Consider the following 18,303-nt stretch of genomic DNA (forward strand, 5'->3'; position numbering starts at 1 on the left):
ACCAACAGAGGCATTACCCTCGATAGAGCCATGCCACCAGCCATATTAGCCTCAAGCTCAGGTATCCTGGTTGACTATAATGCTCCATTTCCAAGGTGAAACAAAAGAAATATCAACAACTTCCTTGTGTCTGCTATGCTCTGATAACTGGCAGAAGCAATCTTTATTTATTCAGACAAGTTTTTCCCACACCAGTTACACCAGTACAAATAAAGTCTCCAGGTTTGTTTAGACAGAAAACATTGGAGAGTTCTAGTTAGGGTTATTCCCAACCAGAATTAAAACATGAAATTTTCCTTCAAGTTGAAATACAAATAGGATGCTGTTTGTGTTCTAGGCTCCACTGCTATATGGTGTGTCACCATGTCTGCTCTTTCTAAAGTTACCAAACAGGCAAGTGTTGTATCAGAAAATAAGTGCTGTACACACACAAAAACACGAGTGACGTGATTTTTTTCATCTTGAAAATGATGTAAACGACTATTTTTGCATGGTTAACAAAAACAATAAAAACTGACTTTGCTTTAAAAAAACTAGGACCCCCGGTTAGCTCAGTCGGTAGAGCTGGCGACCCATGTACTGAGGCTGAGCCCTTGCTGCAGTGGCCGACCTGTAGCCCTTTGCTGCGTGTCATCCCCTCTCTCTGTACCCCCCTTTCCTGTCTATCTTCAGCTGTCCCTATCAAAAAAACTTAAGAAAATATAAAAATGAGCAAGTCTTTCGAATGGCTCTTTGAAAGGAACGGCTCCTCAAGATCCGGCTCCCTTCCAAGAGCCATAAATCCCATCTCTATCTCACAGCCTCCTAGTGATGCACGGGTTGACCTGTGGGTCGGGCGGGTTTGGCTTACTGGAAAATATCATAGGTTTGGGCGGGCAGGTCCAAAAGTGGAAAAGCTGCCTTCCATGTTGCCTGAGTTATTAATAAGTTACAGAAACACTGTGGACTGATGTAAGGCATGAAACTCCTGACCTTAAAATGAAGCCCTGATCCCTGCCGTTCCTAGGGTATTTCTGAACCAGGAAGTTAAATGTTGTTTTGTAAATGTTTTTTGGAAGGGCACAAACTGCCTTTAAATCAAGCTGGTTATTGATGTTAAATACTATCTAGATTCGGGCTCCTTCTCAAAACTAAAATTACAGAAGTCTTCTTGACATAATAGCATAGATTATTGAATAAGTTTATCAATATTTTCTCCACAGATGGACACAAACAAACAGAATTTTCAGCTATGCTCTCCTTCTCTGTCAGCTTATTCAAGACATTTGCTAGTCTAGCTGGTATGTTTGTATTAATGTATTATTACACAAGAGTGTACAGTGGTTACTGCCAACCAATGGCTGAATGTGTCAACAATCAGTCATGCAGATCGATCAGATGTATAAATGTATGAGTTGAAATGCAATCTTTTAGGCAGTTGCTGCAGCAGCAGAAACATCTCCTTGACTTGTGTCTGAAGAATCTCCCTGGCTTCAATACTGAGAAGATGATAACACATTTCATTGTAGTGGGCTTGCTCTGTGGTCTCTCCTTCAGTCATGGTAATACATATACTGTTTTTATTAAACTGTGTAACCACATATGTAAGTGCTGGTGTCTATTTTACCACTTATTACTTGATAAAATCCAACTACTGTGTGTATGCGTACTGGTGATTGTGTCTGTTTTTTCATTTTCTTCAGAATGTAGACGGGAGCTTCTGGTGAATATCGATTTTCCAGGAACAGACATAACATCTGTCTTCTCTCCTGATGCTGAGCACTGTCAGAACATGTGCACCCAGCACTCCTCCTGTCTCTTCTTCTCCTTTCTTCGGTCTGACTGGACTGCAGATAACAGGTACAAAACATACAACAGAAACTGATTAAGTGGTGGTGTATTAGGAAATATGCAAAACAAAAAAATTAAATAAAAACTCAATCTACACAATTGTACCTTTCAAAAGGTTTGTGTTAGAGTATTTTCTGATCACCTTGACGTCACTTTTCACAACAGAGATTCAATGTGTTATAATCTTAATTTGGCCTCAAAACACATCTTACATAGCATGCAAAGTGAGAGCGTTTGTGTCATTTTGGATCATGGTTTAAAATAATCAGAGCGTCACAGCATTGTCTATGCTCATCAGTGATTGTTGCATCTTAAAATGATCATTCAAAATTATTGTATCAAATGTCATTATCAAATAGTTCTGTCTCAACTTATCCTAATCAAAAAGTTTCCTTTAGGATTTTACAACAATACAACAACAATACAATACAACAATAACTTAATTAATTTATTAATTATTTAATTAAAACTTTCACTTTATGTGCTAAATATATGCCATTTGACCATCAAAATACAAATATAAATGCTAATATAAAGTCTAACTTTAGGTGATTATGATTGTTGTGACTATCCTGCTAATCGTAAGTATTGATATTTGCATTCTTATAGTAACAAATACACAACTTTCCTCCAACCACAGTTGCAATTAAGCCATTGCCTAACTGCCAGTTGCTGACCTCTCTCTCCACCAGGCACTTTTACTGCTACCTCAAGTCCACTCCCTCTGGAAAGCCCAATGTTCAGAACCCTTTACTGGGTATCACCTCTGGCTTTTCTCTCAAACCCTGCAACCCAGACCTACGTAGGCATACAATAATTTTAAACCACCATGATAACCATTAGTAGTTAATGATATATGATGAAACTTTCCTTAACTCTCTGTCGGGCTGTCTTTCTTCCAGAGCCTTGTTTGCCTCAGGTGTATCATCATGTGGACTTCCCAGGAGCAGACTACCAAACCCTGTTCACAGCAGACTATGAGGAGTGTCAGAGAGCCTGCACACGTGATTCTGCATGTCAGTTTTTTACTTTTCTCAAACAGGACTTTACATGTCCTACAGTCAGGTAAATAATAATCATTTTACATTGGATTTTTGGGTTATTTTTTGGTTATTTTTTAAACAAAAGCCCAGAGGTAGACGTTATATCGTTGGTTGAGACAAACCTCAGTGTTTTAGGGCCAAGTAATTTTAGACAGACACACCTTTAAAGAAAAAACAAAGATACGCTCACCTCTGAGCTGCCCAATACCACTGAGCTCTATACACTGCTGCCACCTGAGCAGCTTCAATGCAGCCAAACAATAGTGCTAAAGTTCAGTCATGGCATCCTGTAATGATGTTATTTTTCTGTCTATGTTTAGGTATAAGTGCCACCTTAAATTCAGCTGGCCAGTACCAAGGATACCACAAATAATTCGACTTAACACGAGAATATCTGGATTCTCCCAAAGGATGCACATAACTCAAAACCTTAACACAGGTAATCAAACACTAAAAGGAAATGTTGTAGCATTGGTTGTAGCAACATCCTGCAGACTGTTGTGAGTGCTTTCTCATTGTACTTCTTGTTTTATACAGAATGTGAGGGCAAGCTTTTTCCAAACACTGACATCCCAATAAGCAACATCGTGGTTTTACCCACTGCTTCTCCTGAACACTGTCAGACATACTGCTCTGCTCATCCACTCTGCACCTACTTCACTTACATCAGGTAGAGTGTGTTGTCTTTTTCTTTTGTTCATCCCATTTGGCAAACAGGTGAAGGCTATCAAATGGTATAAAATAAATAAAAATGAGACTACAATGAGATGAGAACATCTAGATATTAAATTACTCTTTGGCTGACAGTATCTTAACTATACAGTGTTACCAGATTGGGAAGTTTTCCTCCCAGTTAGGTAAAACTGGTTTTCAACTTTTTGTAACATTTGTGGATTTCATTTCTAGCAGAAAATGTAATTCATTTTCCAGTGAACTGACACATGTATACACACACACATACACACAGCAACACACTGCGATACTAACTCCCCTTATGTGGTTAAACATTTGAATTTTCTTCCTTTCTACTTTGTATTATAATTTATACCTGTATTTACCTGAGTTTCTGTTGGCACAATGTTTTCAGTCATACATTCAACTGTTACCTGAAGCACAATCCAGGTGAAATAGTCCTCAAAGCTGTAGCAGGATACACATCTGGGTTACCAGCACGCTTCTGTCAGTTGGACAACAGTATGTAACACATACCAAATCTCTTCCATCCAAAACACTGGAATCACTCAACAAATATGAAGTTGCATATTTGCTCTGTTTATATTTAGCACTTTCTGCAGCAGTCTAACCCTGTATCCCTCTCTGCTAACAGACTGGATTAAGAAGACTTATGTAGGAATAGATTTCCCATATTCTGATATTCGCAACTTTCTGACGAGTGACGTTGAGGCGTGCCAGAGAACCTGTACTGAGGATCCCAACTGCCAGTACTACAGCTACATCACTGAAACGTTCAGTGACCCTGCCCACAGGTACAGTATGTCATATGACTCAGTATCCACAAACCAATACTTATCCTAATCCTCAATCAGTTATTGTAGCCCCACTTTGCAATTGAAGACAGGTGTATTTGTCTCTTTATCATAAAATCTGTCATGCTACATCACTGAGATGCTGTTGATGATTTTGTGTTTTAGGCGCCGCTGCTATCTCAAGCGTGTCATCACCATGCCTGCTCCTCCCAGAGTTACTAAACTGACCAATGCTGTGTCTGGATTCTCCCTGAGTAACTGTCATTATAAAGGCATGGTTTGATTCCAGCATTTAAACTGAGAGTAAACGCATAATCAACTCATAATAAATGTAATCAACATCAGTGTAATCCATATATAATCCAATTAAAGATTCAGCAGCAAGCAATATGTGTAAATTACTTTATTTTCATATGATGCTTGAGAGGCTTACTCTCACTTTGTTATTCTCAGTACAGCCCCACTCCCTCCATATTGAAATGTCCTCTTTTCTTTACTTAATTTGGACCAAAACATCTTTTTTTCCATATCCACCCCTTACCTACCCACCAGCAAGTCTCAAAGACGTCTGACCACCACTCAAACTAGTATGTTTTACATAAAAATATGTACTTGCTCTGCTACAGTGGTTGTTACTTTTTCCTCCCCGTCATTTGTTTGTGTTACTATATAATACACTTTAGCAGAGGGGAATTCACCTCAGTCTCTGCAGTTCTTCCTTGCCTCCTGCACTTGTGTAGTTTTGACAGCAGAGGTCACTAAACTATATGTTGTGATGGCCCCAGCACCAGTTGTTTTGGTCCTTTATATATATATATATATATATATATATATATATAGTGTGTGTGTGTGTGTGTGCAGGTGTGCTGCTATGATTTAAGCTTATTAGTTATTGAAGCCTGTTTTACACTAATAAGCACATATAAGCCACTGCATTCATGCACTTCATACGTGACTGATAGTAACTTCTCACTACAAAACATTTTATTGTTGCCAATCATGGTGTGCATCTACCTTCTTTGTTGTGTTCACAATGTATACCACAGCTGCTCTTCCTGTCTCTTCTTTACCTTCGTCCGCGCTGACTGGACCAGAGATAACAATACAATACAAGCAATAGACTTGTATTGTAATGTAATTACAAATAAGTAAATCATATTCTCTAATCTCTAGTAATTTCCTGAGTGTGTTACTTGTGTTGACATATTTTTCAGAAAATAATTCTGTGAAAATGTTAAGTGTCTTAATCCAGAGCTAGCAGAAGTCAAGAAGGTGCTAGATGCAAATGAAAAAGAAATTGAAGCATAGAGTATAGTTTTCTGCATTGCAAACAGTATGAGCATTTTCACAGCCTTACATTAGGTATTAGGTTTAAAAACTGCTGTATTGGCTTATTATGTCATATCCATTGGTACTTTTCCATATTTGTTTTCTGCAATTGTGGAGGACCCATTATTAAGTTTTAAGTTAAATAAAAACAAAACATCTGCCCCTCTCTGCAGGCACACACCTTTTTCCTCTAGCTTAGTTCCTTTAAGTTAGATTGTATATAGTGTATTTTCCTCTGTTTGCCTTTATTATTCCTTTAATAAATGTTTGTGTTTACACATGCTGGCCTATTTAATTTTGTACAAGAGTGGGTGATACCAGCCTCTTCTATGCAGAACTCCAAAGCTCCCACTTTAGCTATTTAATAATGATTTTTTTTAAGTTTTAATGCCTTTATTTGATAGAGACAGCTGAAGATCGACAAGAAATGGCTGTAGAGAGAGAGGGGAGGGCACGCAGCGGAGGGCCGCAGGTCAGATTCGAGCCTGGGCCGCTGCAGCAACTCCGTATGTGGGTCGTCAGCTCTACCAACTGAGCTAACCGGGCGCCCCAATTATTAATAATTTTGGTTGTAGTTATTAATTGGTGTGCCTGAAAAGCACATTTCTATTATTCCTCATACTTAATTAGTGTTCCTGAAAAGCACACTACTACTATTCACCATACTTATTAGTGTGCCTGAAAAGCACACTACTATTATTGCTCATACTTATTATTCTTCTGTGTTGTTTTTCGGTCGACTACTCGGTCTTCGGTCGCACATACACAAAAAAGGTATCAAAACATGCGGCTCAGCCGGGACATTAGTGCTGTGACTTTTCTAAGCGTTTCGCCAAACAGTTTGCCGATAAATCGCCAAAAAACCAGGCCAAAAAATGAATGGGTGTGTATCAGTAGAATGCTTGCGAACTAGAGTGCGTGACATCATCCCTAGAGTCGAGAGGGAGAGAAAAATTTTAAGAAAAATACATTTGTAAACTGCTCTCGAGGCCACAAATGTCACCCTACAGAAATAATTTATAGATAGAAACGTAGGTAAATCCGATGTGGTCACAGTGATACCACTGCTGAAGCTGCCAGACAGTTTTGGCGGCAAAAGCACTGATGTGCCAGCAACACCCTCTCACGGCCCCATCTACTCCCATGTTAATTGGGCAGGAGAAAATTTGAAAGGAGCTCGGAGCACCTGTTCTTCCTCAATCTCCAGAGGTCACATTTTTTAACTTTAGGCACTGAAACTTGGCATTCCTATGGTCAACAAGATGAAGACACTCACGGTCTTCTTGGTTCCTTTAAAGCCATTTTTCTCAGTTTCACTGTTAGTGTAGTTACTGCGGTTATGCTTTGTAGGGCAGAATACATTAATTAAACTAAGGTCCCATACAACATCTGGACAGCAAACTACACATTGAGTCTGGACCAATGGTCCGGACCCTAACTTGAAAATCAGGTTGCCTACAACATCACAACATTCATTGTATGTTAACAGGAAGGGGGTCTGGTGGACACTTCTTAAAGTTTCAAAAACCTACACTGCCTATGACTGCACATTAAGAATAGTTTTCTTTCTTAATTATGTTTTACTCATTAATATAACTATTGTTATTAGTGTTATTGATACCATTACTTATTATTATTATTATTATTATTATTATCATTATTACTACATACTTATTATTCCCATCATTGTGGTTATTACTTATATAGCAATTTGAATTAAACCATGATGCTTCCTGCATAATCCCAGGACAATATTATGCCAAGTTCCATTTAAGAAATACCATATATTAACAATTAATTGCATTTACATAAAAGCACATAACTGTAGATATCATTATATCTCAACAGTCTTCTTGTCAATTCGGCATCAATATTATACATACATACAAACTTTTTGGCCAACTTTGTTGCATCACCTCGTTACCAGCCTCACTATTTCAGTGGGAGAAGACCGTGGGAATAACGTTAGATGGAAAAAACACGATTCATCATTAAAATACGTGGTGGTTGGTGGTTGGAATTAAACACAGGTAAGAATGCTGATTAACCGTGTATTATGTTTGTGTCATGGTGAAGGACAGAGGAGACAGTATACGATAAACAGAAAATATAGGTAAATATAGACGCACCTTCTCTGCTCCCTGACCTACCTCTCTGCCTCCTCAACTCTGCACTTACGTCATCACCTTAACAACAAGCTGCTCTCGTGTCTAATTTGACATTTAATAACTTTGATTGGAGGACAGTTACGGGACGAATCTAATTGGCTCTTTGTGTTTTGGCTTGATTTTAATACCGTACTCCAGCGGGAACTCCCCCTCTCCGACTCTTAGTCTGAGGTAAGACGTATTTTTTTAACTGTGTATTTAGCTAGCATGCTACCTTTATAATTGTGGCTTATAACGTTAGCTATGTTAATTATGTTAATTATGATGTTTGCTTTAATCATAAATGTGGGAATATTTTAGATTCAGCTTGTTGTAGGTCCTGAAGTTGGCAGTTAACCTCGCTCTGAACACCAAGAAAACCAGAGAGATCATCGTTGACTTCAGGAAGCACAGCACCGACCCAGCCCCCCTTTACATCAACGACGAGTGTGTGGAGAGGGTCCATACCTTCAGGTGTCTCGGTGTCCTCATCTCCGCCAACATCTCCTGGACAGAGAACATCACGGGAGTCTTCAAGAAGGCTCAGCAGCGGCTGCACTTCCTCTACCACTCAGCCATCGAGAGCCTGCTGACATACTGTATCACAGTATGGTACGGCAGCTGCACCGTTGCAGACAGGGAGAGGCTTCAGAGAGTTGTAAAGGCAGCACAGAAGATTATTGGCTGCCGTCTCCCCTCCCTGATGGACATTTACACCTTCCGCTGCCTCAACAGAGCTAAAACCATCACCAAAGACAGCTCCCACCCTGGCTTTGACCTGTTGTCCCCAGGGAGGCGCTACAGGTGCATTAGGACTAAAACAAATAGATTCAAAAACAGCTTCTTCCCACCCCAACCCCCGGACTCTCTTCAGTCACTATTAAACACTGTTAAAAACCTTACCTACTGTGCCGTACCATACAATTTGCAATATTCCATACCATAATGTGCAATATATATAGAATGTGCAATATTTATATTTAACTGTGTATATAGCACCATATTATTTTGCAAATGTACATACTCCTCAGGACTGTGCACCTTACCTCCCTTTTTTGTACTATTACTTTATGTCTTATGTTTATATTGTATATATTTTTTATTCTTTACACAGTTTTTTGCACTGCTATTGGAGTTGGCTTTTTAATCTCATTGTACATATGTACAGTGACAATAACGGCATTCTATTATATTCAGTGTTTCATCTTATGAAAATTATATTTAAAATGTTTACTACTATTATTGTGTATAAGGTCGTTTAATAAATGTTGTGGAGAGTTGATTCGAGTTTCTTTTAGACCAAGATCATGTTTGTTTAGTGAGCTAACTTATGCTATGTTATAAGAGTAGTGCAGCTCCTTTAAGGAATAGAGCAGTGCGTGATGTGCGAGTGTAACGTGTGTGTGTGTGTGTGTGTGTGTGTGTATATAGAGCGAGAAAGATCAGCGGGAATGTGTGAACGAGTGCAACGGTGAATGGCAGTAGAGCCGCGAGGGACTGGTTAGCCGAAAGTTATCAGAGTTTAGCAGCAAATGTACAGTGTGAGGTACAGTTCGCCGTGAATGAAGGCTGTCGCTTCTCAAGACCAAAGTGGAGCCTCCGTGTGAGTTGTTTGCCAACCGCTGAAGATAAAGTGAAGGGGGTTATTCCCGAAGTTAGCATAAACTTCGGCCCTGGAGGAAACTCTCCCCTCTGCTTCCCGACTACGGTCTGGGAGCCGAACAGGAATGGTTAACAGCTAGCATAAGTTAGCTAGCATAAGTTGGGAACGTACCTATCTGCCCCGGGTCCTATGTTCTCCGGGTTCTATGGGACCGGGGAACCCTAACCCTAACCTTAGCGGGTAACATAGGACCCGGGGAACATAGGGATGACCCCGTCTGTACATTAATATAAATTAATTCATTAATCCAAAGTTGTTACCTACATTATCAACTCACAATAAATTTGTATTTTAGCGCTCTCACACACTAAATACACACACAGGACATTAATATTAGTCACACAAATGTCCAATGCCGCTCGTTTAGTGAGCTAACTTATGGGGGTCATAGAACCCGGGGAACATAGGACCTGGGGAACATAGGACCTGGGGTACATAGGACCTGGGGAACATAGGACCTGGGGAACATAGGACCTGGGGAACATAGGTACGTTCCCGTACAGACTGCTGTGTGAGTCCGTGCGTGTGGGTATGCGAGGCTGTGGTGTTTTTTTTGGGGGGGGGGGCTTTTTGAGATTATTGAGAGCATTACATGTCTCTCCGGCCTGCTGATTGATTTTGTGTGTGATAGGTGATTTTGTGTAATGTTTCACTGAGCTTTGTGAAAAATGTTAGTGTTGCAGCCGTATAAAACACAGGCGGACGCTGAGATGTAATGAAGCTATTTTATTTTAACACTGTGAACATAAAGTCCGTCTTCTTGCCTACTCCTGTAATGTAAGTCAGTTTGATGTCTCTTAGAGTCTGCATATAAACGAGGCCTAAGGTGGTGTTGTTCTGTCAATCATTATCTATGTGCAATTATTATTTTTTTATTTTTTAGAGTCCACATAAACAGGGCCTAAGGTGATATTGTTCTGTCAATCATTATCTATGTGCAATTTATTTTTATTTTTTTTATCTCTTAGAGTCCACATAAACAGGGCTAAGGTGATATTGTTCTGTCAATCATTATCTATGTGCAATTTATTTTTATTTTTTTTATCTCTTAGAGTCCACATAAACAGGGCTAAGGTGATATTGTTCTGTCAATCATTATCTATGTGCAATTTGTATTTATTTTTTTATCTCTTAGAGTCTGCATGAACGGGGCCTAAGGTGGTGTTGTTCTGGTTGTATTGGCTGAAAATACAAAGTTGTAGGGACAGAGCAGCTCCATTGAGGACCTGCAATGAAGATAGTGAAGCTACAGTTCCAGTGATGCAGACAGGATAGGGACAGCAGCTCCAAGATTGAGGTAAATACTAGGTTAAGTTAAGATGACAAGGTATTGATATTCTAGCGCTAGCTAGCTAGAGAGGATGACAAGGTATTGATATGCTTGTGCTTGCTAGAGAGGACAAGCTATTAATGTGCTAGAGCAAGCTGGCTAGACAGAACAAGGTATGAATGTGCTAGCACTGGCTAGCTAGAGAGGACGAAGGATTACTGTGCTAATTAAACCTCACAAAAAACACTTAAATTCTTAATTAGCCATCTATTTCAACTTGTTACACATGACACAAGAAATACAGATTTAATAATGTAATAAAACATAAAGTTAGATTTATTTTGTGAGGAAGAAGACACTCAGACTGTAGTTACTGCACTCTTGCTTTGCAGTACCTACATATCTGTTTATGGTAATACACATCACGTCAAAAAACTTTAAGGCCATTTTTCTCAGTTTCACTGTTAGTGTAGTAACTGCGGTTATGCTTTGTAGGGCAGAATACATTAATCAAACTAAGGTCCCATACAACATCTGGTCAGCAAACTACACATTGAGTCTGGACCAATGGTCCGGACCCTAACTTGAAAATCAGGTTGCCTACAACATCACAACATTCATTGTATGTTAACAGGAAGGGGGTCTGGTGGACACTTTTCTAAAAGTTTCAAAAACCTACACTGCCTATGACTGCACATTAAGAATAGTTTTCTTTCTTAATTATGTTTTACTTATTAATATAACTATTGTTATTAGTGTTATTGATACCATTACTTATTATTATTATTATTATTATTATTATTATTATTATTATCATTATTACTACATACTTATTATTCCCATCATTGTGGTTATTACTTATATAGTTACTTTAGCAATTTGAATTAAACCATGATGCTTCCTGCATAATCCCAGGACAATATTATGCCAAGCTCCATTTAAGAAATACCATATATTAACAATTATTTGCATTTACATAAAAGCACATAACTGTAGAAACACAAGAAAAAAAACTCATCATATCTCAACAGTCTTCTTGTCAATTCGGCATCAATATAATACATAAATACAAACTTTTTGGCCGACTTTGTCGCATCAACTCACTATTTCAGTGGGAGAAGACCGTGGGAATAGATAGAAAAACAAGATTTATCATCTTAAATATAGACGCACCCTCTCTGCTCTCTGACCTACCTCTCTGCCCCCTCAACTCTGCCTTTCGTACATCATCACCGTAATAACAAGTTGCTCTCGCGTTTCATGACCTGATTTGACATTTAATAACTTTGATTGAAGGACAGTTACAGGACAAATCTAATTGGATCTTTGGGTTTTGGCTCAATTTAAACATTTTGAAATAAATAATATGACATGAAATTACTGAGTAGTGTCAATGTGTTGTGGTTCACATACACCAAGCATTAGGCTAGCAGTAAAGTATAGCTGGTTGCTAGGCAGAATTTTCACAATATTTCTAATATTGCAAACTGTGCTACATTTTGAACAGTTTATTTGTTCTCTCATATGAACACACACATGTTGAAAGCTTGATCTGCCACATACCTAAGCAATGGTAGAGGTCATATACTGTAAACTACTCGGCAGTGTCAATAATGTATGGGCCAGAGTCACGGGCCAGAGTCAGGCACACTCAAAATTTCTTTAGGTATTTTCTAGTTTAATTATTAATCTGACTTCTGAATTAATAGTTTTGTGTATTTTTTTATAAGACTGATCAATCGATTATTGGCTATCGTTTCCCTTATTTAAGGGTGGTGCCCCGAGGATCTTTAATATTAATTAAAGTCGTATTCTATTATCTTTTGATAATTATACATTTTGATAACCATTAAATGATTAAACTAATACAGTTAAACCACTGTAACACCCTACAACGTGGAGCCCGGCAACAGACAAGGAGATCCTGCATTATCAGCGATTACCAGGATGTTGTGTGGATGGACACAAAGTACTTTGTTGCTGATTTCAGAGGATGTGAAAGATGCGGCTGATAATAGCTCGCTGCTGCAGAACACTCGTAATGATCACAGTGGAAAAATCAGGGGCTCGTCTGCAGCACCGAGGTGAAACCTCTTCAATCTGGATTTCAAAAAACTTCACACCATGTCAGCATTATCCTCTTGCTGTATGGCTGGTAACTGTGATACTGAGAAAGCAGATCTGATCACAGATAAAGCTTTGGGGAAGGAATCCACCAACTGAAGTGTCCTAGAGGTCAGTCAGTCAGTGTTATTCCAAAACCTCAATCCCTCCGAGGACACAAGGCATGAAATCAAACTAACTATGCCTGCCCTAACAGGTCATAAACCACCCCAAACCTACTGTTAGCTTTGTGGCAGACACCAAGCCTGGAGATGAGACTCCATATAGCCTTAAAATCCTCACCAAAAGAGATGAACCAGCTGCAGCTGCGTCTGCAGGAGTTGAGAACACAAGCCAGTGAGGAGGTCTTGTCTGCAGACATTGTTACTGAACCACTTACACTAACAGAGCCTGGAGAGAAAAACAAGAAGTTCTCTGTAAACTGGCCAGATGAAGGAAGACAGAGACATTAATCAGAAGCAGAAGGAACCACACGCACACTGGTGATGTTGACGTTGTGTGCAGGGCCTTGTAGAAGCGTGTTTACACCAGTAGGCGACAACTCCTCAAAACTAGTTAAAATTAGTTCAACAGGATGGGAATTAAAGAAGACAATCATACTTTTAAATTATCATTGACATTTACAGTTTGTAAACAGGAATTATAACGTTGATAAGCTTCTAATTGATATGTTTGTGAAAGATTGAAGCTGCACAGAATATTTTATATTAATAATGGGTCAGCTCAGTTAGTGTTTTTCAGCTCATTGTTTTGAATTCACAGAAGCAGCTGAAGTCACAATCCTTACCTCTTGTCCACACAGCATGCATGGGCAGTGCAAGACAAACAAGGACAAGACAAAGGGGGAACAAATAGCAGTCTAGTGGCAAACTTGCAGTCAAGACAATATTCTCTGAACACTCACTCTGAAAAGAAACTACTCAAAGTAACTTAACTCCAAAAAGTACAACAGTATTTTTCTACAGTGGTTTTTGGTACTTAAGTAAAGGACTTTCAAGCGGTGATGTGGCGGTTCACGTTGGTATCCCGACCACTAGTTTACCAGGCACTCCTCAACTGTTAACCTTTATAAAAGCAGGTAGCAGCAGGCAAGTCTCATACAGACTATTTTGTAGTGGTCGGTGATACCCCAAGATTTGGTATCGATCCGATACTGATCCGATACCAGTCAGGTTTACAACCTGTTTACAAACTAAACAATTTGTCGTTGTTTCATTTGTAACTTGAAAATAAAGCCACACAGCGCTGTCTCTCATCTGTGTGTAGACTACTGGCCGGCAGACCTGCTTGCTTGTTTACCTGGGCTACGTGACATTAAAGCACAAGAGGGGGGAGGTGGAGCAGAGTGTGCCTGGCTGTGCTCCACGCTGTGACAGGAGCAGCACTCAAAAGCAGTGGCACTTACACAGAGACAGACAGACAGGTCGCCTTCGTAGCAGCGCGGACAGGACAGTAACTGAAACTAAAGTATTGATCTCATTACCCTGGTATCGAACAATTAATACCAACTTGGATCGATATATTGATATTTTGGATCAATCCGCCCACCACTAGTGTTTAAGACTGACTTCGTGGCCAGCCTGAACTAACCCTATGCTTAATGTCTGAAGAATCTCCCTGGCTTCAATACTGAGAAGATGATAACACATTTCATTGTAGTGGGCTTGCTCTGTGGTCTCTCCTTCAGTCATGGTAATACATATACTGTTTTTATTAAACTGTGTAACCACATATGTAAGTGCTGGTGTCTATTTTACCACTTATTACTTGATAAAATCCAACTACTGTGTGTATGCGTACTGGTGATTGTGTCTGTTTCTTTTTCATTTTCTTCAGAATGTAGACGGGAGCTTCTGGTGAATATGGATTTTCCAGGAACAGACATAACATCTGTCTTCTCTCCTGATGCTGAGCACTGTCAGCACATGTGCACCCAGCACTCCTCCTGTCTCTTCTTCTCCTTTCTTCGGTCTGACTGGACTGGAGATAACAGGTACAAAACATACAACAGAAACTGATTAAGTGGTGGTGTATTAGGAAATATGCAAAACAAAAAAATTAAATAAAAACTCAATCTACACAATTGTACCTGTCAAAAGGTTTGTGTTAGAGTATTTTCTGATCACCTTGACGTCACTTTTCACAACAGAGATTCAATGTGTTATAATCTTAATTTGGCCTCAAAACACATCTTACATAGCATGCAAAGTGAGAGCGTTTGTGTCATTTTGGATCATGGTTTAAAATAATCAGAGCGTCACAGCATTGTCTATGCTCATCAGTGATTGTTGCATCTTAAAATGATCATTCAAAATTATTGTATCAAATGTCATTATCAAATAGTTCTGTCTCAACTTATCCTAATCAAAAAGTTTCCTTTAGGATTTTACAAACAAGAGAGTGTGAATTTCTAATTTGTTTGAAAAAATAAATATAAACAATTACTTAATTAATTCATTAAAACTTTCACTTTATGTGCTAAATATATGCCATTTGACCATCAAAATACAAATATAAATGCTAATATAAAGTCTAACTTTAGGTGATTATGATTGTTGTGACTATCCTGCTAATCGTAAGTATTGATATTTGCATTCTTATAGTAACAAATACACAACTTTCCTCCAACCACAGTTGCAATTAAGCCATTGCCTAACTGCCAGTTGCTGACCTCTCTCTCCACCAGGCACTTTTACTGCTACCTCAAGTCCACTCCCTCTGGAAAGCCCAATGTTCAGAACCCTTTACTGGGTATCACCTCTGGCTTTTCTCTCAAACCCTGCAACCCAGACCTACGTAGGCATACAATAATTTTAAACCACCATGATAACCATTAGTAGTTAATGATATATGATGAAACTTTCCTTAACTCTCTGTCGGGCTGTCTTTCTTCCAGAGCCTTGTTTGCCTCAGGTGTATCATCATGTGGACTTCCCAGGAGCAGACTACCAAACCCTGTTCACAGCAGACTATGAGGAGTGTCAGAGAGCCTGCACACGTGATTCTGCATGTCAGTTTTTTACTTTTCTCAAACAGGACTTTACATCTCCTACAGTCAGGTAAATAATAATCATTTTACATTGGATTTTTAATGATACTGTTATTTTTTAAACAAAAGCCCAGAGGTAGACGTTATATCGTTGGTTGAGACAAACCTCAGTGTTTTAGGGCCGAGTAATTTTAGACAGACACACCTTTAAAGAAAAAACAAAGATACGCTCACCTCTGAGCTGCCCAATACCACTGAGCTCTATACACTGCTGCCACCTGAGCAGCTTCAATGCAGCCAAACAATAGTGCTAAAGTTCAGTCATGGCATTCTGTAATGATGTTATTTTTCTGTCTATGTTTAGGTATAAGTGCCACCTTAAATTCAGCTGGCCAGTACCAAGGATACCTGAAATAATTCGACTTGACACAAGAATATCTGGATTCTCCCAAAGGATGCACATAACTCAAAACCTTAACACAGGTAATCAAACACTAAAAGGAAATGTTGTAGCATTGGTTGTAGCAACATCCTGCAGACTGTTGTGAGTGCTTTCTCATTGTACTTCTTGTTTTATACAGAATGTGAGGGCAAGCTTTTTCCAAACACTGACATCATAATAAGCAACATCGTGGTTTTACCCACTGCTTCTCCTGAACACTGTCAGACATACTGCTCTGCTCATCCACTCTGCACCTACTTCACTTACACCAGGTAGAGTGTGTTGTCTTAATGTCTTAGTGAACAGCTGCAGTTTTTCATCCCATCTGCCAAACAGGTGAAGGCTATCAAATGGTATAAAATAAATAAAAATGAGACTACAATGAGATGAGAACATCTAGATATTAAATTACTCTTTGGCTGACAGTATCTCAACTATACAGTGTTACCAGATTGGGAAGTTTTCCTCCCAGTTAAGTAAAACTGGTTTGTAACTTTTTGTGACATTTGTTGTGTTTCATTTCTAACAGAAGTTGTATCTCATTTTCCAGAGAACTGACACATGTATATATATACACACACACACACACACACACACACACACACACACACGAACACACACACACACACACACACACATACACACACACACAGCAACACACTGCGACACTAACTATCCTTATGTGGTTAAACATTTGAATTTTCTTCCTTTCTACTTTGTATTATAATTTATACCTGTATTTACCTGTGTTTCTGTTGGCACAATGTTTTCAGTCATACATTCAACTGTTACCTGAAGCACAATCCAGGTGAAATAGTCCTCAAAGCTGTAGCAGGATACACATCTGGGTTACCAGCACGCTTCTGTCAGTTGGACAACAGTATGTAACACATACCAAATCTCTTCCATCCAAAACACTGGAATCACTCAACAAATATGAAGTTGCATATTTGCTCTGTTTATATTTAGCACTTTCTGCCGCAGTCTAACCCTGTATCCCTCTCTGCTAACAGACTGGATTAAGAAGACTTATGTAGGAATAGATTTCCCACATAATGATATTCGCAACTTTCTGACGAGTGACGTTGAGGCGTGCCAGAGAACCTGTACTGAGGATCCCAACTGCCAGTACTACAGCTACATCACTGAAACGTCCAGTGACCCTGCCCACAGGTACAGTATGTCATATGACTCAGTATCCACAAACCAATACTTATCCTAATCCTCAATCAGTTATTGTAGCCCCACTTTGCAATTGAAGACAGGTGTATTCGTCTCTTTATCATAAAATCTGTCATGCTACATCACTGAGATGCTGTTGATGATTTTGTGTTTTAGGCGCCGCTGCTATCTCAAGCGTGTCATCACCATGCCTGCTCCTCCCAGAGTTACTAAACTGACCAATGCTGTGTCTGGATTCTCCCTGAGTAACTGTCATTATAAAGGCATGGTTTGATTCCAGCATTTAAACTGACATCAGAGTAAACGCATAATCAACTCATAATAAATGTGATCAACATCAATGTAATCCACACATAATGAATGTAATCAACATCAGTGTAATCCATATATAATCCAATAAAAGATTCAGCAGCAAGCAATATGTGTAAATTACTTTATTTTCATATGATGATTGAGAGGCTTACTCTCACTTTGTTATTCTCAGTACAGCCCCACTCCCTCCATATTGAAATGTCCTCTTTTCTTTACTTAGTTTGGACCAAAGCATCATTTTTTCCATATCCACCCCTTACCTACCCACCAGCAAGTCCCAAAGACGTCTGACCACCACTCAAACTAGTATGTTTTACATAAAAATATGTACTTGCTCTGCTACAGTGGTTGTTACTTTTTCCTCCCCGTCATTTGTTTGTGTTACTATATAATACACTTTAGCAGAGGGGAATTCACCTCAGTCTCTGCAGTTCTTCTTTGCCTCCTGCACTTGTGTAGTTTTGACAGCAGAGGTCACTAAACTA

The 18,303-nt window shown here is 39.1% G+C and overlaps 1 protein-coding gene across 8 annotated transcripts; it reads left to right on the top strand.

Moving 5' to 3' along the window:
* Positions 1 to 1,412: 1,412 nt before the first annotated feature.
* Positions 1,413 to 18,158, top strand: LOC127358213 (coagulation factor XI). Of its 8 annotated transcripts, XM_051391152.1 has the most exons (10): positions 1,413 to 1,541; positions 1,683 to 1,839; positions 2,523 to 2,632; positions 2,733 to 2,895; positions 3,194 to 3,312; positions 3,411 to 3,543; positions 3,961 to 4,067; positions 4,201 to 4,360; positions 4,526 to 4,632; positions 17,996 to 18,158. In XM_051391152.1, exons 1-10 carry the CDS (start codon positions 1,487 to 1,489, stop codon positions 18,013 to 18,015), a joined length of 1,131 nt encoding a protein of 376 aa, XP_051247112.1. In that variant the 5' UTR covers positions 1,413 to 1,486; the 3' UTR covers positions 18,016 to 18,158. The 8 variants fall into 8 exon arrangements, with proteins under 8 accessions (XP_051247112.1, XP_051247115.1, XP_051247116.1 ...); XM_051391155.1 differs by lacking the exons at positions 4,201 to 4,360; positions 4,526 to 4,632; positions 17,996 to 18,158 and adding exons at positions 17,338 to 17,497; positions 17,663 to 17,925; XM_051391156.1 differs by lacking the exons at positions 3,961 to 4,067; positions 4,201 to 4,360; positions 4,526 to 4,632; positions 17,996 to 18,158 and adding exons at positions 17,098 to 17,204; positions 17,338 to 17,497; positions 17,663 to 17,925.
* Positions 18,159 to 18,303: the final 145 nt, after the last annotated feature.

This window comes from Dicentrarchus labrax, unplaced genomic scaffold (genome assembly GCF_905237075.1).
Source record: "Dicentrarchus labrax unplaced genomic scaffold, dlabrax2021, whole genome shotgun sequence".
NCBI classification, from domain to species: Eukaryota; Metazoa; Chordata; class Actinopteri; family Moronidae; genus Dicentrarchus; species Dicentrarchus labrax.

What these genes read in the sequence shown, in the direction of transcription:
- LOC127358213 (XM_051391152.1), top strand. Translation starts at nt 1,487, where the DNA reads ATGATAACACATTTCATTGTAGTGGGCTTGCTCTGTGGTCTCTCCTTC. An exon ending in GACTGGACTGCAGATAACAG is followed by an intron (nt 1,840 to 2,522) that starts GTACAAAACATA and finishes TCTCTCCACCAG; the next exon opens with GCACTTTTACTGCTACCTCA. An exon ending in TTCAGTGACCCTGCCCACAG is followed by an intron (nt 4,361 to 4,525) that starts GTACAGTATGTC and finishes TTTGTGTTTTAG; the next exon opens with GCGCCGCTGCTATCTCAAGC.